The sequence below is a fragment of the Odontomachus brunneus genome, unplaced genomic scaffold (genome assembly GCF_010583005.1).
Source record: "Odontomachus brunneus isolate Ranch 3 - 2012 unplaced genomic scaffold, Obru_v1 Obru_scaffold_006, whole genome shotgun sequence".
NCBI classification, from domain to species: domain Eukaryota; kingdom Metazoa; phylum Arthropoda; class Insecta; order Hymenoptera; family Formicidae; genus Odontomachus; species Odontomachus brunneus.
Window position 1 is genome coordinate 3288187 of NW_022639456.1, and position 18275 is coordinate 3306461.

At 39.8% G+C, this 18275-nt stretch overlaps 3 protein-coding genes and 1 long non-coding RNA gene across 6 annotated transcripts; 2 read left to right on the forward strand and 2 right to left on the reverse strand.

Moving 5' to 3' along the window:
• The first annotated feature begins 1176 nt into the window (after positions 1 to 1176).
• On the forward strand, positions 1177 to 9052 carry LOC116851770 (zinc finger matrin-type protein CG9776-like). 3 transcript variants are annotated; one of them, XM_032831564.1, is made up of 9 exons: positions 1177 to 1377; positions 1720 to 2016; positions 2179 to 2307; positions 2777 to 2942; positions 3161 to 3342; positions 3416 to 3790; positions 4196 to 4301; positions 5417 to 5535; positions 5844 to 9052. In XM_032831564.1, exons 2-9 carry the CDS (start codon positions 1741 to 1743, stop codon positions 8058 to 8060), a joined length of 3570 nt encoding a protein of 1189 aa, XP_032687455.1. In that variant the 5' UTR covers positions 1177 to 1377; positions 1720 to 1740; the 3' UTR covers positions 8061 to 9052. The 3 variants fall into 3 exon arrangements, with proteins under 3 accessions (XP_032687455.1, XP_032687441.1, XP_032687447.1); XM_032831550.1 differs by having other exon boundaries at positions 1178 to 1377; positions 1720 to 2034; XM_032831556.1 differs by having other exon boundaries at positions 1178 to 1377; positions 1720 to 2034; positions 3164 to 3342.
• Positions 9053 to 9735: 683 nt separating this feature from the next.
• On the reverse strand, positions 9736 to 12235 carry LOC116851794 (ADP-dependent glucokinase). The gene is made up of 5 exons (XM_032831589.1): positions 11815 to 12235; positions 11379 to 11666; positions 11018 to 11154; positions 10492 to 10940; positions 9736 to 10211 (listed from the first exon to the last, which is right to left on the reverse strand). The coding sequence occupies exons 1-5, from the start codon at positions 12144 to 12146 to the stop codon at positions 9969 to 9971; spliced, it is 1449 nt and encodes a 482-aa protein (XP_032687480.1). The 5' UTR covers positions 12147 to 12235; the 3' UTR covers positions 9736 to 9968.
• LOC116851800 lies at positions 11545 to 12769 on the forward strand. The gene is made up of 2 exons (XR_004379645.1): positions 11545 to 11692; positions 11772 to 12769. It is a non-coding gene; the product is annotated as an uncharacterized LOC116851800 (long non-coding RNA).
• Positions 12369 to 17642, reverse strand: LOC116851787 (zinc finger protein 726-like). Its single transcript, XM_032831580.1, has 5 exons — positions 17485 to 17642; positions 17227 to 17401; positions 16478 to 17148; positions 15689 to 16345; positions 12369 to 15524 (listed from the first exon to the last, which is right to left on the reverse strand). Exons 3-5 carry the CDS (start codon positions 16733 to 16735, stop codon positions 13761 to 13763), a joined length of 2679 nt encoding a protein of 892 aa, XP_032687471.1. The 5' UTR covers positions 16736 to 17148; positions 17227 to 17401; positions 17485 to 17642; the 3' UTR covers positions 12369 to 13760.
• Positions 17643 to 18275: the final 633 nt, after the last annotated feature.

The window sequence follows — 18275 nt, forward strand, 5'->3', positions numbered from 1 at the left end:
TTTTCTCTAAAATTTTATACATCTATTACTATATTATACAATATATAAACTTAACATTTAAATTTGATTATTTATGGAATAACAAAACAAAGCGAAAACGATTTATTAGAACAAAATAAACATGGACTCCTTAATTATTCAAGTATCAAGTATCAATTATGGAATTCTTGGGTATTTAATTGGCATCTTTAAGTAACACTACTATTATTATCTTAAAGTAAAGGATATACAATAAAAGTATGCAGGCTAGGTACTAGGTACTAGGTACTTGCCTATCCGATCTCTAGATTACATACTTAAGATAAATCCCAGCAAACACAATGTTACATGTAACGTACATGTTAGTTGTAATTTCCTATTCAACAATATAATTGTTATATAACATGTGTCTTATGTAACAGTTATATTGTTAAGTAGGAAATTACAACTAACACGTACGTTACATGTAACATTGTGTTTGCTGGGATAACATGTTTTGTACCACAACCTCAAATCTTCAGAAAGGACAGTAGCGACTCGTAGCGGAGATTTCGAAACTAAAAATACCTTAGGAGCTTATTACGGTTCTGTGTGAGAAATGAAATAACGAAAAGTGAGCGAATTTTACTAAGATATTTATAATTTCATTGGTTAACAAGTTTATTGGTCTAGTGAATTCACTCACTTTTCTCATTTTCATTTGTCCCGATCTACAATAGGTGTAGTAAGCTTTAAGTCTTAAAAATTATTTTCCTCAAATTTGACTGTGATTGGTCAATTTCTTAAGGCTTAACTACCTATTGTGGATTGGGACTAATGCCCGTTTCTATCAACTTGGGTTAATTTAACTAGCTGGGATACTATTCCGTTCCCGTGTACCGATAATTGTCGAATCGGTAGGCGTCGTTGTGTAGCTTTTTATACCGCAGAAAAACTGCGCAACGACGCCTACCGATTCGACAACTGTCCGAACGGTAACGGAATAGCAGCCCTGGTTATTCAAACGAAATCAACCAATCGCATTTCTCGTTGATCAGAATTGATAGATGCGATTGGTCAATTTCGTTGAAATAACCAGCTAGTTAAATTAATCAAAGTTGTTAGAAATGGACATAAAAAGAACATATCTCTAGTTCCAAAGCCTCCGCTACGAGCCGCCACCATCTTTTTTTATTTTCAATTGAAACTTAAGTTATTCCAACTAAGTTATATATCATCACGGCATGTTAACGTGAATGGCCATCGTGTCTCACTTAATATTGGTTACTTCGATTTTGAGATCTTTATCTACGTAGTATGCAGTGTGTCATCATTTTCTTGCAATTTTACATACGTAGGACTTAACTCGTCATCTGGTTCACCTGTTTTACAAAATCTGTTGAGGACTTCGGATCTGAGGTGAGTCGCATTAGTAAATCGCTTTCATCAATACCGAGTCGTCACGCGACAAAAGGATAGCAATGGCTGCAACGCGACGCTCGCAGTTCTTGTATGTGTGGTCTAACTATCTACATACATATATATATATATATATATATATATATATATATGTATGATGTGTATATGTACTTATATTATATATATATATATATATATATATATATATATATATATGCAAATAAACATTTTATATCACAAGCTTGCCTTAAACCTTAATATTAATATGAGATGAATATTGTGCAAAGTATATATTAATATTATTTTGGTAAGTTGGTAAATCCATTTTGAGTTCTTTTGCAGGTTTCGAAGTAAGCAATCAGTATGGATCAGGAACCAAGACGTAAGGGTCCCAGAAGCCCTAGTGCTGATTCAGATGATTCCTCGCATAGAAGAAGAAGGAAGTATGATCGCTCACCATCTCCCAGGCGAAGCAGATATCGTAGGTCTCGATCCAGGGACAGAAGATCTCGTTCGAGTTCTAGAGACAGAAGAAGAAAAGATTCCAGCAGATCCCAGGACTGGAAGCAGCAGGCTCCACCATCTCAGTCGCAGAGCTCTGTGCCCAACCCAAGCAGTTCTACAGGATATGTTTCAGCGGTACATAATCAATACCAGGTATTTACAGATAGGAGTAAAATATGTTGATTTGTAATTGACACAATTTATCAATTCATTTTGTATGATTGTAATTCAATTGATTTCATTTATCTGTTTATTATATATTTTTTACATATATTTGCTTTATACTTTCATATACAGGCACCTCCACCAAACACGAGTCAACCACCGCCACCTATATCAGCTTATAACCAGGGATATAACAACTATGGTTACAACTATGGCTCAGGTTATGACTACAGTTACCAGCAACCTGCAGGCTATCGAAGTGTAAGTTTCACTTTAGAGAAAGACTGAATGCTCTTGGGCAGGGGTTTTTAAAAAGATGGCTGTCTGGGCGATTCCGTGTCTAAGAGGAATCGTCTGCGGTGTCAAAATGCGTAGTTGAGTCGATTGGGTATATATGTTCGTGGGTTCTTCAAACTGTACATACGTTATGTAAAATAGCTGTACTATTCTGCTACCGATTATGATTTATACTCGGTGGCGTTTTGTCCCTCCAAGACGTTACATTACAACCGCAATTGTGAATCCCTCCAGTAAGTATATAACATCCGCGTTATTTATTTTACTGGCATCGGCATTGGAAGCTCGGTAATATTGACCAGACGTTACATCTTCAAGACTCTTCCATGTATTAGCCAAAGTCCTGACATTTGAATATCGTCCGATGAAGGTAAGGGTCGATAAGAACGCCGTTGTAATACTTGAAATTAATTGGACGCATTTATTCTGTTAGGATTATGCGCCACCCAACTGGCAAGGAAGTCAAGTATCGTATAACAACCAACAAGCACCACCACCTCCGTCTTTGACACCCCAGCAAGAATCATCGAGACCGATTGATAGCGGTTCTTCAAACTTAGTGACATCCTTAACGAGACCAGAGGATGTCAAAAAGGAAGGTATGTTTTAAAAAAATGAAATTGAATTATTTTTAATGAATACAGATTAACAATACACACTATTATTTCTTTGATAAAGTTAGTCATAACATAAATGTTTTGCATATTATAGTATACTAAAATAATTTTATTATGTACATAATAAAATTTGCATATATAAATATTAATAAGTCAATGATATGTGCAATCTTCAAACTCTCTTCAAATTCAACACCTAGCAGCAATCGCAGCTGAAGTAAAACAACAGAAAGCGACATTGGGGAAACAACGTGAGGAATATGTTAAGAAATCGACAACATTGCAACGTGAACTGGAAATTCTACGTCAACAGTGTGATGAGATAGGCAAGGAAGGTGGGCGTGAGAACAACCGTATCATAAAAGAAAATCAAAAGTTGCAGGTAAGCCAAGCACTTGATTCATCACGTATGCTTTATGTAATTTGAATGTCTGAAATTTTAAATGTACTTGCAGATCGAGATACAAAATAAAATGAAATCTATTCACAACGTCATCGACATGCTCACTGGCATTATCGGTGACAAAGTCACCGTGGAGGATTTGAAGAACAAGTTTAAACTAGAATTAAAACGCTCGAGAAGTCCGAAAGAGGATTTCCCGAAAGGGAAGTCCCCTTCTCCCGACAGGTCGTCTGCTTCTGATTCAGATAAAGAATCCAAAGCGGAAAGAGATATTAGGGAGAGAAGATCGTCGGAGGATAAGCCAATGTACAATTTCGTACACTACGATCCCGAAATGCATTGGTGTAAAGTCTGCGATATCTTTCCTAAGACAGCAAAGGAGTATCTAAATCATCTACATAGCAATGAGCACAAAGAGGCATGCTTAGTAAGTAACATTTTCTACCGATATATTCGTCCTAAGGAGAAACTAAATGCCTGAAATTAGCGAAAGTTAGGTTTTAGACAGACTCTTGTGTGAAAATCATTGTTATAAATAATATTTATTAGTCACTAAAACAGGTAAAAGAGAAAAAAGGTTATGTATATGTGTTATTTTGCGAGAGAACAAACGGATTTAATAATTGAGACTATGTGTATTTGTAGTTCAAACTATATATTTGTAAGTGGATGATATATTGCACAATATAATCAACAAGCAGGTACTTGGTACATGAGTGTGATTAATGTACCATATCACAATATCTATTATCGAAAAAGAAACAGAAAGTACCGAGTTTCTTGCGCCTAGTGTTAAGATAGTCTCGCTAATATTGTATCTTTTATATAACAGGAACGCAAGATAGTTGATATGCCTTGGCATGAACGAAATGGCGAGGGGACAGAAAAGGAAGTACTTCATTATCCCGGCCTGCCGACGAAAAGAACACCTATCAAAGGTACGATCAATTACAGTGGGCAATTACTAATAGAATATGATTCCGTAGCTTGTGCACAGATAACTGTGGTGTTCGGTATGTATTGAAGAGATCAACAATTACAGATTGCTTGAAAATTTGTCCGCCCTTGTATTTCTTCGTGATTGTACGAATGAGATATTAGAGCCAGTGATTTTGATCTACATATTGGCGTATATCTAAAAATTGCAACAAATGCGTAAATGATTAATAAACGCGTAATTGTATAATCGATGCTTTAGTCGGCAGCATATTTTCAAGCAATGTCACAAACACCACAGCGATGCATTGGATTTTAAGTGGATTCAAGAAGCGCACTTTCCGAGACTTTCAGGCAATATATCACTTTATCGCAATCATATGTCTATTGTCTATTTCACTTTACGCTACTTTTACTCGATTCCCGACCATCTAGGGTGTTTAACTGTCTTCAGGATTAAATCTGTCAAGATCTGATCCATTGTGGAGTGCATTACTTGGCAGAAAGTAATGACATATAAAGTATTTTGTGCCATGCTTATAAATGAGATGTATATATTTATATACACAAATGTGTAAGTTTGGTGAAGTTATACGCGAAGACAGTTACTCGGCTATGTTTTTAGTTATGCTATTTATTTGTTTGTACTATAAACAAAAATTGTATATTAATCACTTGTAAAATATATTGCGAATACTCCTCCGTATAAATCGGATAATTCTTGCCACACTTAAGTTACACGTGCGGAAGTTCCAAGTTGTCAGACCAATTGAGAGAAAACGAGCAATCGCAATATGTTCCAATGAGAATGTAATATACGTTTATATATACAGTGTATTATATGCATTATTATTTTGTATTATGTAGATAACAGTTGTGTGAGAAATAAAATTGATTCTCCCTTCCTCCCCTTTGTTGTTCTGCAGATCATCGTGGGACTTATGCAAGAAAATTTAATATAATCGGCCATTTTACCGAATATCTTTTAATGTATTATTTTTGTTTTCAGTGACATGAATGTGTCGTGGCAGAGCATAAGGTCATTCTCTATGAACTTATAACGATTTACCCGCTTCGAAGCTTAAATAATGCTAACTGCATGTATATTTGATTATAGGGCTGCAGTTCTTCAGTGCGGCAACAGCGTGGTACTGCAAACTCTGCGATTCATGGATCGGGGATCTTCATTGCGCTAGTTTACATCTGAAGTCCAAGCGGCATTCCGAGAACTTCTCTGTAAGTAATTTATAAGTACTTACTATAAGTAGTTACTTATTTATTAAACCTACCCAAAAGATACACTCCGATTTCTCTCTAATTTGGCACAAATGTAGAAGTACGAAAAATATTTCATATTTAGATCAAAAATAGATCATATTTTTTCATTTTGGCTCATTTTGAGTTTCACGGGCAGTTTATAGCTTTTTAATGTTCTCATTCCTATCATCAATAAGTACAACAAAAATACATAAGAAATAAAATTGAATGCAATACATTATTCAAAGAACACAAATTGACCTAATTAACATTACTGTGTACTTCAGCGGTTCGTGGAACAGAATCCGCATTGGGAGACTGATTGGATGGCCGATCGTGAGAAGGCGTTTTCCGAGGAGAAGCACAAACAAATACAACTGGAGCTGCAGAAGCAAAAGGAGGACGAGCCTCCAACAAAGTCGAAGAAATCCAAGAAGAACAAGAAGAAGTCGAAGAAAGCCAAAAAACGTAGGAACAGGAGCAGTGCGAGTGAAACATCTAGCGAGTCGGACAACTCTGACACCGAATCCGATCAGGATACCACCAAGAGTATACGCGTGGCCATGCGAAACAAGATGAAAGCCTCGACGCAGGCGATTCTGAACGAAGAAATTGATTATCCACGTTTGAAACTGAAGAGCCACTGGTCGAAATCGGCTGTGCAGGTGAGCCAATCGCCGTCTTCTGAGCAACACCCATCGGAATCGGACGACAGACAACTTCTGAACTCAATCAGAGATAAGCTAAAAGCCAAACAAGAAGAGGAGATAAAGAGCATCAGCAGCCGCAAAATAGATAAGACGATCGAAGACGAGGAGGATTTGCAGCAGGATAATTTCTCCAAGAAATCGGAGGAATTGGAGGCTTGGGGTCCGAAAGAGCCGCCAAAGCCGTTCTGGATAAAGAAGGACGAAGAGAAACCGCAGCCACATATCGTAAACAAGCCGATCGAGCTGCCGAAGCCAGAGGAAATGCCTAAGCCGCACATGGGCTTCTGGACGAAGCAGCAGGTGAACATGACAGTGAAACCACCTGAAAGTAGCAGTAAATCAGTGGACAAAGAGGAAGAGAGAGATCGTGATAGGGATCGATACAAGGACGATCGCGATCGCAAGTACAGCAGGTACGAAAGAAGAAGCCGACGTGACCGAGATAGAGACCGGGACAGAGATAGGGATAGGGAAAGAGACCGAGATCGAGACAGAGATCGAGATCGCGATTACTATGACGATCGTCGAAAACGAGACAGCAACGACTCGCCCAGGCGCGAGAGAGGTTGGCGTGACAGTCCCAAGAGGAACTACGACAAATATAGCAAGGACAGAAGAGAAGAGAACAATTCTTCGAATGATGAATCTAAATTCGAGAAGAAAACGAACGAATCAGCATCCAAGTCGAAGAAGAACGTTGTTCCAACGAAGAAGTCCACTCCGCAGGTATCCAAGGGCAAGCTACCATTTATTGGTAGATTACCGTTATTTAAGAAGAAAGCTGAGGAGCCGAAATTGCCGGATAAAGATCTCACGCCGTTGCCATATCAGCAGAGCAAATTCGAAGATACACCGAAGGTGCCCAATGAGATCATCAATCCTCCTGGTGTGGTGCACATCACCAAGCTAGCAACTCCAGTGAGCTTAAATAGTGTAACTCCACCAACAAACAAGGCAAGCCAACCCATGAAGATCTTGGTGGCCCCGCCGCCGCCGGTGCTAAATGAGAGCAAACCGACCCAGCAGGTAGTCGATATGGAAATTGACGATCAATCTGAAGAGACAGTTATAGAGGAGCAACCGATAGTGGAGCAGCAGAAACAACAACAAGAGTCACCGAGTGTGTCGAAGTTGCCGCTCCCCCCGCATCCTCCACCACCGCAATTGAACAGGCCGCCGCCCAGCTACACACCAGCGAGCCAGCAACAGCAACCAATGCCAAGCAGATCAGTGCAGAGCACACCTCCGCAGTTTACACCGAATCGCCCGCCGCCACCGTTTATGTCCACTCCGCCGCCGTTTGTCCAGGCTCCTCCAAGATTTCCACCTCATCAACCGGTGCGGCCGTCCAGTCAAACTATGCCAGCTTTTATGACGGCACCACCGCCGCAGTTGCCAAACGCTGCCGCTGGTTTCGTGCCAAATCATCAGAACCCGCCGCCACCGCCGCTTCCGTCGGTGGAGGGCGCGGTGCACTCCGATGTGGCCGATATACCGGAGCCAAGTGAGAAGCGACCAGCAGATCCTAGTATACCGCTACCGGACGATCTACAAGAGGCTCTCAACATCATTTTCCCCAAGGAAGAGACCGCGGAAACCAAGCAGCAAAGTCACCAAGAGACCAACGTCATGTACTCATCTATGTACAGTATGCTTGGCTGCGTGGGCTACGGTCCCGAGTACATGGATCAACCGCCGCCAGAAATCATGCAAGCAGAGGCTGAAGCAGATACTCAACCTGGTCCAGACGATCTGCGCATGTTAGGCATAGACGAGGGAGATACGATACTGTAGATCATAGGCACACGCATTATCGGTCACGTGCGATTCTTTATCTTCGTCGACCGATAGAGAGCAATTAATTTACTTACAAATTTATCGTTTACTCGATAATATCTCACGCGATAAACGATGTGCAGATATTACGACAGTGGCGATTCGCAATGTATTTCGTGTAACGACCTCGACCACATGATAAGTAATGAAAAGGGAGCAAAGGCGGTGTGAGTATACCCATTCACACGCGCACACATATAGACACATATATATATATATATATATATATATATATACACATACATATATGTATGTATATATATACATACATACATACATACACACATTGGATGCATAAAAAAAAAAGATTAAGATGTAAAGATTACTTAACAATATGCAGTAAAACTTTGAACGAATGTGTCTGTTAGATTGTAACATTTGTTATTTTGTTAAGATAAGATAATTATCTCCCTTATTTCTCGTGGGCGATATCTATCTTGGTATTTCCGACGCACTTTTATGCAATCCTCATCAAATCACTTTTTCATTATTTGTTCCTCCACAAAGACATAATGTCCAGTGGTCTGAAATTTTGACTACGTATTAATACAAGGCTATATAAGAGGAAATATTACACACGTTCTTGGAAATACCTACGATTTAACCAACGATTTTATCTTTATCGTTGCGTTGCGAAGGTCAGATGATAAGACAAGAAATGTAATGTCAATAAAAGGAACACACACATGTCACATTGTGTCACTCGAACGTATTATATATTCTTCTTTCATATTGCAAGCCCGTAACATTTAAGCTCGCGTCATATATGTACAATACCAAACTTTAAATGTAAAACAAACATGCCACTACCTTCATCATCAATCGGTTGCGATTTTTATACGTAAAGGGTTGTAGTGGCCGCTCAAACACTGGAATGTAATGTGTCGTGCGCTCAAAAAGATACACAGACAACGTTTACCTTCGAATTAAAACATCCTTTTTCTAAAGAATCACTCTGTCTCATTACTCTTCGCTTTTAATATCTTTCGATCGGTTTCTTAAGATAATATCACATCTCTTGCCGTGTTTTTTTTTTTTTTTTGTTTTTAAGTCGACGTATGTAGTACCTATTAATCTCCGTCGTTTCGTAATTATCGGAGTTATTGCTGTTACGAGTACACTCGAGTCTTCGACGCTCAAGATGAGGTTCCTCGCGATTTTTCGAGACGCGATTTTTGTGAATCCACGATATCGCTTAACCCTAACACAGCGCTGCGCGATTAGCTTACGTAGTACAGTACCGCACTACAATATCGGAATAAACTTCGTTCAGTTAATCAGTCTACGTCAATGCGAGAGCGATATTCGCAGATATTAATCACTATCGACACGTAATAGGCAGAGTGTTCGTTAACGCGTACAATTGTACCGGCAATGAAAAAGATGTTTCACGTATTGTTTAGAGCAGGGCTCGGCACATTTTGCCCATTTCGGTCGATTCTCGGGAGCTACGCCTTCTACCTCCCCCTTGCCGCGCGGCCTAAAAAGTGACGGTCGTGCCTCTAAGCTTGGAGTCGCGACTGGCCGCGACTGTCACTTGCATGGCCCGCCGCGTGACAAGGGAGAGAAAAAAAGCGTAGCTCCCGAGAATCGACCGAAATGGGCAAAATGTGCCGAGCCCTGGTTTAGAGCAAATATATAATAGTCCAGTTTCTATTATTTTACGGCAAAATGGAATGCGAAAACTGTGTGGAATGAGCATCGATCGTTCGTGCGATCTATGCGTGCTATTAACGGAAATAAGAGAGGCCTACTTTAGAATTTTCGTTCGTCTACACGTGTACACGATGGCGAGAAAGAGAGATGATTCGCGACGACGTCGATGTGTATAGTGATCTCGCCGTAATCGGCGACGAAGTCCGTGCTTTAGATTTGAAGCACTAAGCCTGCGCTGGAGATATTGTCACCGCCACCCGCTGTCTGACTAGCTTGCGTGCAAACTAACACAGGCGCTACGCACACCTGAATAGCAATGTTCTCCTGTTCGACTTTCAGTACCTCATCCCAACAAGACACCGGCTTATCGATGTTCAGCGCTATTCGCGTACCGTCGACGATAGACGTGGAGAAGCTGTCGTCCATGATCAATGTTGCTTTCTTCACATCGACCTGTATAATACGAAATTAATCAGGTTTAATCAGATGTGAATGTACGTTTGATATGCAAATATTACAGCAACCTGCTTGTGACAATTAAAAATTTGACAAATTCACAATTATTGACGTTTTGTTTGAGGATATCGGTAGTTTTGGATCTTCTAAATGTTAGAATAATAAGTAGTTAACTGTAGGAAACTATTTTTTATAATTAGCAAGCAAACGTAGATATCTGAAAGCTATTTTTTTCAAATCATTTCCTTTTAACATTTTAAATCTAAGCGACACTCACGTTACTCGTTGCACACACGTGTCTGTGTGCAGTGAGCGACGCCTTGGCTGCAGCAGCCATCGTATTCTTCCAGACGGAATCCTTGACAGTAAATATAGCCTGGTACGCCAACGTGTGCACATGAATCCTCGTGAGCTCCCTGGCATCTTTGATCGACTTGCTTCTCAAGCGTATGAGCTTGAACAACGTCCTCATCTGATCTAATACCGTGGCGACTCGTGGAGTCGAATTGGCCACCAGCGAGATGTTTCCGTAATACATGGTATTGTACAGATTTGCTATTTCTTGTTCATTCATGCCCAAACTGTCGGCGAAGGGAACCACTAAGTCGCACAGCTCGAAAAACAGCTTGTCCTCGGCAAACGAGGCCATCTCGAAGTGAATTCTGGTGGTACTTGGTCGTTCCATCATCTGACGCTTCACATTCATCAGCAGACTTTTGCGTTTGTCTGCAAAGATAATATGGGATTTAAACGTTCTTGCTTTAATATAAAGTCGACGCATCTGGCAATGGAAAGAAGTTTACCTTCCCGAAACGGATAGTTATCCATCATCTGGAGGCCACTAACTACTAGTAAATCAGGGTCATAAGTCGACAGAGCCTCGTTGAAGGCGTCAAACGAGCTGATCATTGGATTGTTCACGTCATTATGAATAATATATCTGAGAAAAAGACAAAAGGGTATAACTTTAGACTGATTTTATATGTAATATATGTATAAAAGATTTATACATGTGTGTTCTTTTTCAAAGAACTTCCTGATATATACTGATGCAATAAGTTAGAGTAAAACAAGTATATTTTGTTTTATTCTAACTTATTATATCAATATATACCAACTTATGAAGTTCTACAAAAAAGGATGAGCTTTTTTTCTGTCAAGTACCTGTTTGCTCTTGCGCTGGAATAAGGGCCCCACATCTCACCATGCTTATATTCCATGATGAGATGAATATCATCGCGCTTTACCTCACCACCCACGACTTTTATCATCTGTGGGATCATCTGATGCAGGGATTTGGTCAGCTTAGCCGCGAGTGTCACGTCGCAGCCTTCTCTCGCGAATCGCATTGCCATGACAGCCGCATTCCCACCGATTGTCGAATAAGACGAAGGAAACGAACGCGCCTTTGACACCAGTTCGTCGAACAGAGTTCTGTTCGCCATGTATCGTCTACAAGAAAATTGTCGACAATAACGGTATAGAAACAGGTGATAAGTACAATTTATAAATTATCAAGTGAAACATCAATGCATTTTAATCTATACGAATTTTTAGGATATTTCGTACAAGCCACATCTGGAGCTCGGCTAGGACTTACTCGGCAGCGGCACCATGGCGAAAATAATAGGCGAAGCTCTTCAGTAACTCAAGCTCGGTGTTGATCTCGTCGAAATGCTCAGGCCGGCCGACCTCATCCGAGTATCTGAGCAGATGCTTCGCGTCGATGAACACGTCAGTGCAAACGCCATAACCTATCGCGACTTTCGGCCTTCTAGTGATCACGTGCTTGCTCTCGAGCCTTTCGAGGCCGTGCAGCAAAGTTAGCAGACGCTTTTGCAGCACGTCGTCGGTGTTGCGATAGTATATCGCCACCAGCACGATCACCACGGTGAAAAACGTGCCGAGACCTAACCCCCTTCTATACCCCATTTCTACCGATACAAACCGCGTTGCGCTGCACACGCGACTGTCGCGCGTTCTCGCGCAGCTTTATGTACATTTTCTGAGTAGCTGCGCAGTTTCGCGATAACTATAGATATTTGATAATGACTAGACGAGGTCAACAGTCATTCGACGTTGACACTCGCGAAGTCATATTCGCCAGTCATTTCGCGCTCTTGTTCAAAAGTCGAATCCAATTAATGCACAGCATTTATGTAAAAGAAGAAACTGCTTTTATTGCATATGTTTCTCATATATTGCAGCGGTGAACTTACATATGTACTCGGAGCTTATCGAGCTTACAAAGTGTACTGCTTTGCTATCGTCAAGATTTACTCGAAAGCTTTGATTATTAATTTATTGAGCAATAAGTATGAACATGTTATGACCAAATATTGTCCCTACACAGCAGAGATATCCAAAATATATCATAAAGACCTAAAGATATATTTGGGATATGTGATATCTTCAAGATATCCTTATGATGTATTTGGGACATTCCTGCTGTGTGGGTCTCTTAGTTTAGTGTCCTTCCTTTAAATACTTATTTTAAAGACAGGACAGATTTCAGTACATTTACTTAAAAAAAAAAAAGCAATTCATTATATTATGTAATGCAACGTTGTTGTTAAATATCTATCTGCTTTAAGTACACGCAGTGTATAAAAACAGTATTCCATTTTCAGTATAAACTTCTAGAAGTTCCCTTCAAAGTTCTTTAAACATCCTGTGTCACGTATGACACACATATATCGGCCACGTATATATAAAATTTAATTCGTCTCATGTCCTCCAAACAAGATGAAGCAAAATAGAAGCTTAAGGTTCCTGGCAACTCGCCGTGACCATTTTGATTTACGACGTCAAAAGAACGAGAAAATATATGTTAAAAATTCTTGCAAAATACATAGAAAAAAGTGAAAAGATATATCCATAAAATGACACTTGCAATCGATTGAACAGATATGTAAAATAATCTGGGCATTTTCCTAATAATCAATAACTGTAAAATTAACATGACATTATAAGGTAAATTAAACAGGTAGATCGCGTTGTCACGTTAATTTTACGGTGATTGTGATTTATTGACTATTAGACCAAAAGAAAAGTGAAAGTTGAAGTATCTTAGAAATTCGCTTAATCGATTGCGTAATTTTTTGGACATGTTTTTTTATTTCGACGTACTTCAGAAGAATTTTGAGTATTCGTTTCCTCGCTTCTGACATCATCAATCAAGAGTTTCACAATGAGTAACTAAAGATCTTAATTTAATATATAAAAAAATCACGATAATATAACAAGTAGTCCTTCACGAGGACTTTCATAAGATCTTTCCTGGATCGACGCGGAAGTGATGTCAAATGTAATAAGAGAAAAAATACGATGTACAATATTTCATGAGCTTTTGTCGAACTTCTCTTATTATCTACGAGGAATTAAACGTCACACTTGTAATCTTACAATTGCACACGACGAACTTACTCGAGAGACGGCGAGTATCTGTAGATAAGATACACCTAAAAGATAAGAGATTCAGCTGCGCGTGTCAGGTAAACCCGATATCTTCGCCTCGTTCACGGGACGCCTCCTGCGTGTTCGTTTCTACTCCTTGTTCTTCGTGTGCAGACGCATATGTTTCTTCAGATTGTCCAGGCGATTGCAGCGGCGGTCGCAGTAGTCGCATTTGTATGGCATTAGGTTGCTGTGCACTACCACGTGGCCGTTCAAGTGGCTGATCTGTTTGAAGCGCTTGCCGCAAATAGTGCAGACGTACGGACGCTCGTTCATGTGCGCGGACGAGATATGCGTCTGCAGATTCGTCTTTCGGACGAACGTGGCCTTGCAAACGTCGCATTCAAACGGTCGGACGTTCGCATGGATCGCCAAATGCGACTTGAGCACATTCTTATGCTTAAAATTCTTCTCACAGAGGTGACACTGGAACGGCCGCTCGTCGTTGTGCACCTTCTTATGCACCGATAAGTGCGCCAGCTGCTTGAACATCTTGGCGCAGATTTCGCATTGATAGGTGCGCCCATCCTCGTGCGCGGCACTCACGTGTCGGCGCAGCGTGTCCGCCAGAGTATAGCGCTTGCCGCAGATCTTGCAGCAATACGGCCGCTCGTTGGTATGTGTCAACAGATGGCCGTTGAGGTTGCGTTTCTCCAGGAAACGCGCGCCGCACACGTCGCACTGGTACGGTTTCTCGCCGTTGTGCACGTACATGTGCTTTTTCAACGAGTTTGACAGGCTGAAGCGTTTGGAGCAGACAGTGCATTGAAAGCGACGTTCGCCCGTGTGCACCAACATGTGCGACTTCACGTGACCGGCCTGCTTGAAACGCTTGCCGCACACTTTGCAGTCGAACTGGCGCTCCTGTGTATGTGTGAATATGTGCCGCTCCAGCACGCTCTTCGTGGTGAAGACCTTCTTGCAGCTGTCGCACTCGAACAAACGGTACACGTCACGCATCTTTGGCGTGATCGCGTCACTGCGGTGCGAGTGCGTGTGTTCCTTCAGCGTCTCCAGGGAGTCGAACTTGACGCCGCACACTGTGCACTGGAACGAGCGATAATCATTGTGCGTGAGCGAGTGCTGGCTTAGGTGGCCGAGCTGCTTGAAGCTCTTGTTACACACCTCGCACACGTACGGCCGCTCGTTCGTGTGCGATCGCATGTGCCTCTCCAGCACGCTCGGGAAGCTGAACTTCTGCTTGCAGTATGTGCACTGCAGAGTGCATTGTATCTTGGACACTCGGCTGTCCGCGGACAATTTCCGTCGGCCGCTGGAATTCGAATTCTTCACGGTCTTGCCGCACGAGTCCCCGACGACAACGTCCAACGATGACGTGTCCCGATCCTCCTTCATTGCGTTGAGATCTGATATCTCGTGCGACTCTTGAACTTCTTCCTTTACTTCATCGGTTCTCGCGACAGCGTTGACATTGCTTCTGGTGCTTCTTCGGACGGCACAATCTCTCCCTATCTCGGGCAACTTATCCTGCTTATCATGCGATTGCTTCATATGCTTGACGTACAACCTCGGTACGCTGAATTTTTTACTGCATAGTTTGCATCTGAGGATCCGTTCCGTCTTATGATTCCTCATATGATTTTTCAAATGGCCCAGTTTCATGTATTGCTTCTGACAGTATTTGCATTTCAGAGATTGTGCGTCCTCGACTTTCAATTCGTCTTTCACATTTGTTTCATCGCTGCGTGTCGGATGAATCGTTCGCGTATTGTTTGCAAGAGTTTTGTCATTCATGTTAACGAGACTGGAGTCGTTCAAATAGTTTAAATCGTTACTCTTCGTAGGTTTATTTTGACTCTGTGCGCTTTGCGTGTTGTTGGTCTCTTCGTCATTCTGAAATATTCAAAATTAGTAGTTAATCAAAGATATATAATAATTTGGTTATCAAAGATATATAAATATTTGGTAACATTATATTTCAGATCATTGATGTATCTATTTCTCTCTCTCAGACAAAAATAACAAATACTGTAATATTTATTATTTTCTCTTCTTACCGTTATCCGTACATTGACATCATCCGATGTGTTCTGCGTGTCTCTTGTTGTTGCGATCGTATCTTCGTTTTTTCTACTCGACGAACATTCGACCCATTCTTCCTTCGTACCTGTCTCTGTACCGACTTCAGGAAATCTGTCGCGCATGTTTCGTCCGAACAACACGTCGCACGGGACTTTGCCGTTCTTACAACGATATGTCGTGTTATGAAGAATTTGCACGAAATTCAGCCCTTCACGCCATGTCCTGGTCGGATTCTTTTTCATCCAGGATTCAAGCGAGCTTTTAAAATTCTTGCAGCTAACTTCACATTTAGGCGCGTCCTCGTACAATATGAGGAAATCGTTCCACAGTGTACGTAACTCATACACAACTTGTTTAGCAAACTTAGATCCATTGCCACTCTGCAGCACCTGCGGTGCCCCTAAAATCGCCAATACATCTAACAATTTTGTTGCAACCTCTTTGGCTGTATCACTGCGTAGAGCTTTTAGTGTAGTAAACTTGGATTGCTGATCTTCATAAATAAAGATGTATTTATAGCCAGACGGATCCATCGACATCTCTATCACGTCAACACGGCCTCTGTTAAATAATCTGTCAGGAACTTCAGTCAGTTTTTTTGGAGATTCACTTGGACAGTCTGTTAGAGAAAGCTGAAAACAAATTCATGAATTTTAATAAATTTATTATTAATAAACTAAGTTTTAAGTTGATTTCTTTTTTAAATATTGATTTGAAAAAGTCTAATATTGTGAATGGGTTGAAATCAAAGATTAAATACTTACTGTCGCATTTGAATGGTTATTTAGTTGCTTGATTTCCTTGTCCTCTTTAGATGAAATTTCATGCAGACGCACTGTGCAAACATTCTGTACAGTATTCAAAGTATTATCAAGGAACTCTGTTTCCTGTTTTATGAATACAAAATTGCGCTGATTTTGATCTTCTGGCAACAGATGATCCAAGGAATTGTGTATGTACGTATTCTGTGGCATCCATTCCAAAGTCAGTGGAATTTCTTTATTCATTCTTATTTTTGTCATATGCCGTATTAAATTCTCCTTGATTATTCCACTTCTAATTATTTCTTATAGTGCAATTAATGACTTTAAATATATCAATTTTATTTAAAACCAATATGTTATTAAGCTTAATGTAATATAAATATTTTGTTTACATAAATATTGTTGTTTATATATAAATAATTAATGTAAATATTTGTTTTAATGGAAAAAATGAAAACAGATGCTACAAGAATCAGTTTTAAATTCTTTTATAAGAAATGACTCTTCTTTTATAAAATTTAGAAATTTTTTTTTGTGAATAATGCCTACAATTACTATATATCTACTAATAATAACTGCAACAAGATTTCATTCTTCATGGAAAGTATCAGCCAGCATAATGAAATTGTTTGAGTAGGTATAACGAAGTGGTTTCAAGTAAGATTATTAACCTAAAAAATTAATTGTTTTAATTCTTTTACATCAAAATAATTAATATATATATTTACTATTTTAAAAGACAAACTGACCTAAAATGTATGTGGTATCTTACAAATTAATGACATTCTTTTTGCATCTATTTATGCTGCTCTTATTCTTTCTTGTGCTGCTCTTTCAATTTCTTGTGCTGCTCTTTCACTTTCTTGTGCTGCTCTTATTCTTCCTCTTGCTGATGCTTTTTTTATTGTTCTTATTTTTGGCATTCTGCATTGTTGTTAAATAAAAAATTAATTGATAATAAATTAATAATTGATAAATATGTTATATACAAAAATTAAATAACTTACATCGTTTCTTCGTCTCAATATCCGCTTGATTATAAATTATATAAAAGACATTGATGTCAGTTGTGTGCATTGCTCACTCGTTTTTCTTTTTTGGCTTTAATAAATAAATCATAATAACTCAGTCGTGTTCAAATTAGGTGACAACTTTATACCATTCACGAAGTTCGTTTGTATTAACAGAGAAAAATCTGAGAGAGAGACAGCAGCCACGCCATCGCTTCGCTTGACATCGCTTTGCACGATTCTCTGATATTAGAGATAGGCACTAATGGCAGTTGAGTCGTACTACTTAAATAAGTATGTCTGACTTGTCGTTGAATCGTATTACGTGCTCGAATTGAAGATAGTAGACCTGTGCTGGGATTCTGTAACTCGTTATTGGAGTTAACGACAGTTTTGTTATCGTTGCGCAGCTTTTGTATACTGTAGAAAAGCTGCGCAATGATAACGAAACTGTCATTAACTCCAATAACGAGTTACAGAATCCCAGCACTGTAGTCCTATTTTGTAACTCGTTATTGGAGTTAAACTGGTGACACATAGAAAAACTTAAGCAGTAAAACGTAAGCAGTAAAAAAATTGACCAATCACAGTCACTGATTCTTCTTACAGTCCAAGAATCAACGACTGTGATTGATCAATTTGCTTACTGCTTACGTCTTACTACTTAAGTTTTTCTGTGTGCCACGGCCCTTAACGACAATTTCATTATCGTTGCACAGCTTTTGTATACCGTAGAAAAGCTGCGTAACGATAATGAAAAACCAAGTCATTAACTCCAATAACGAGTT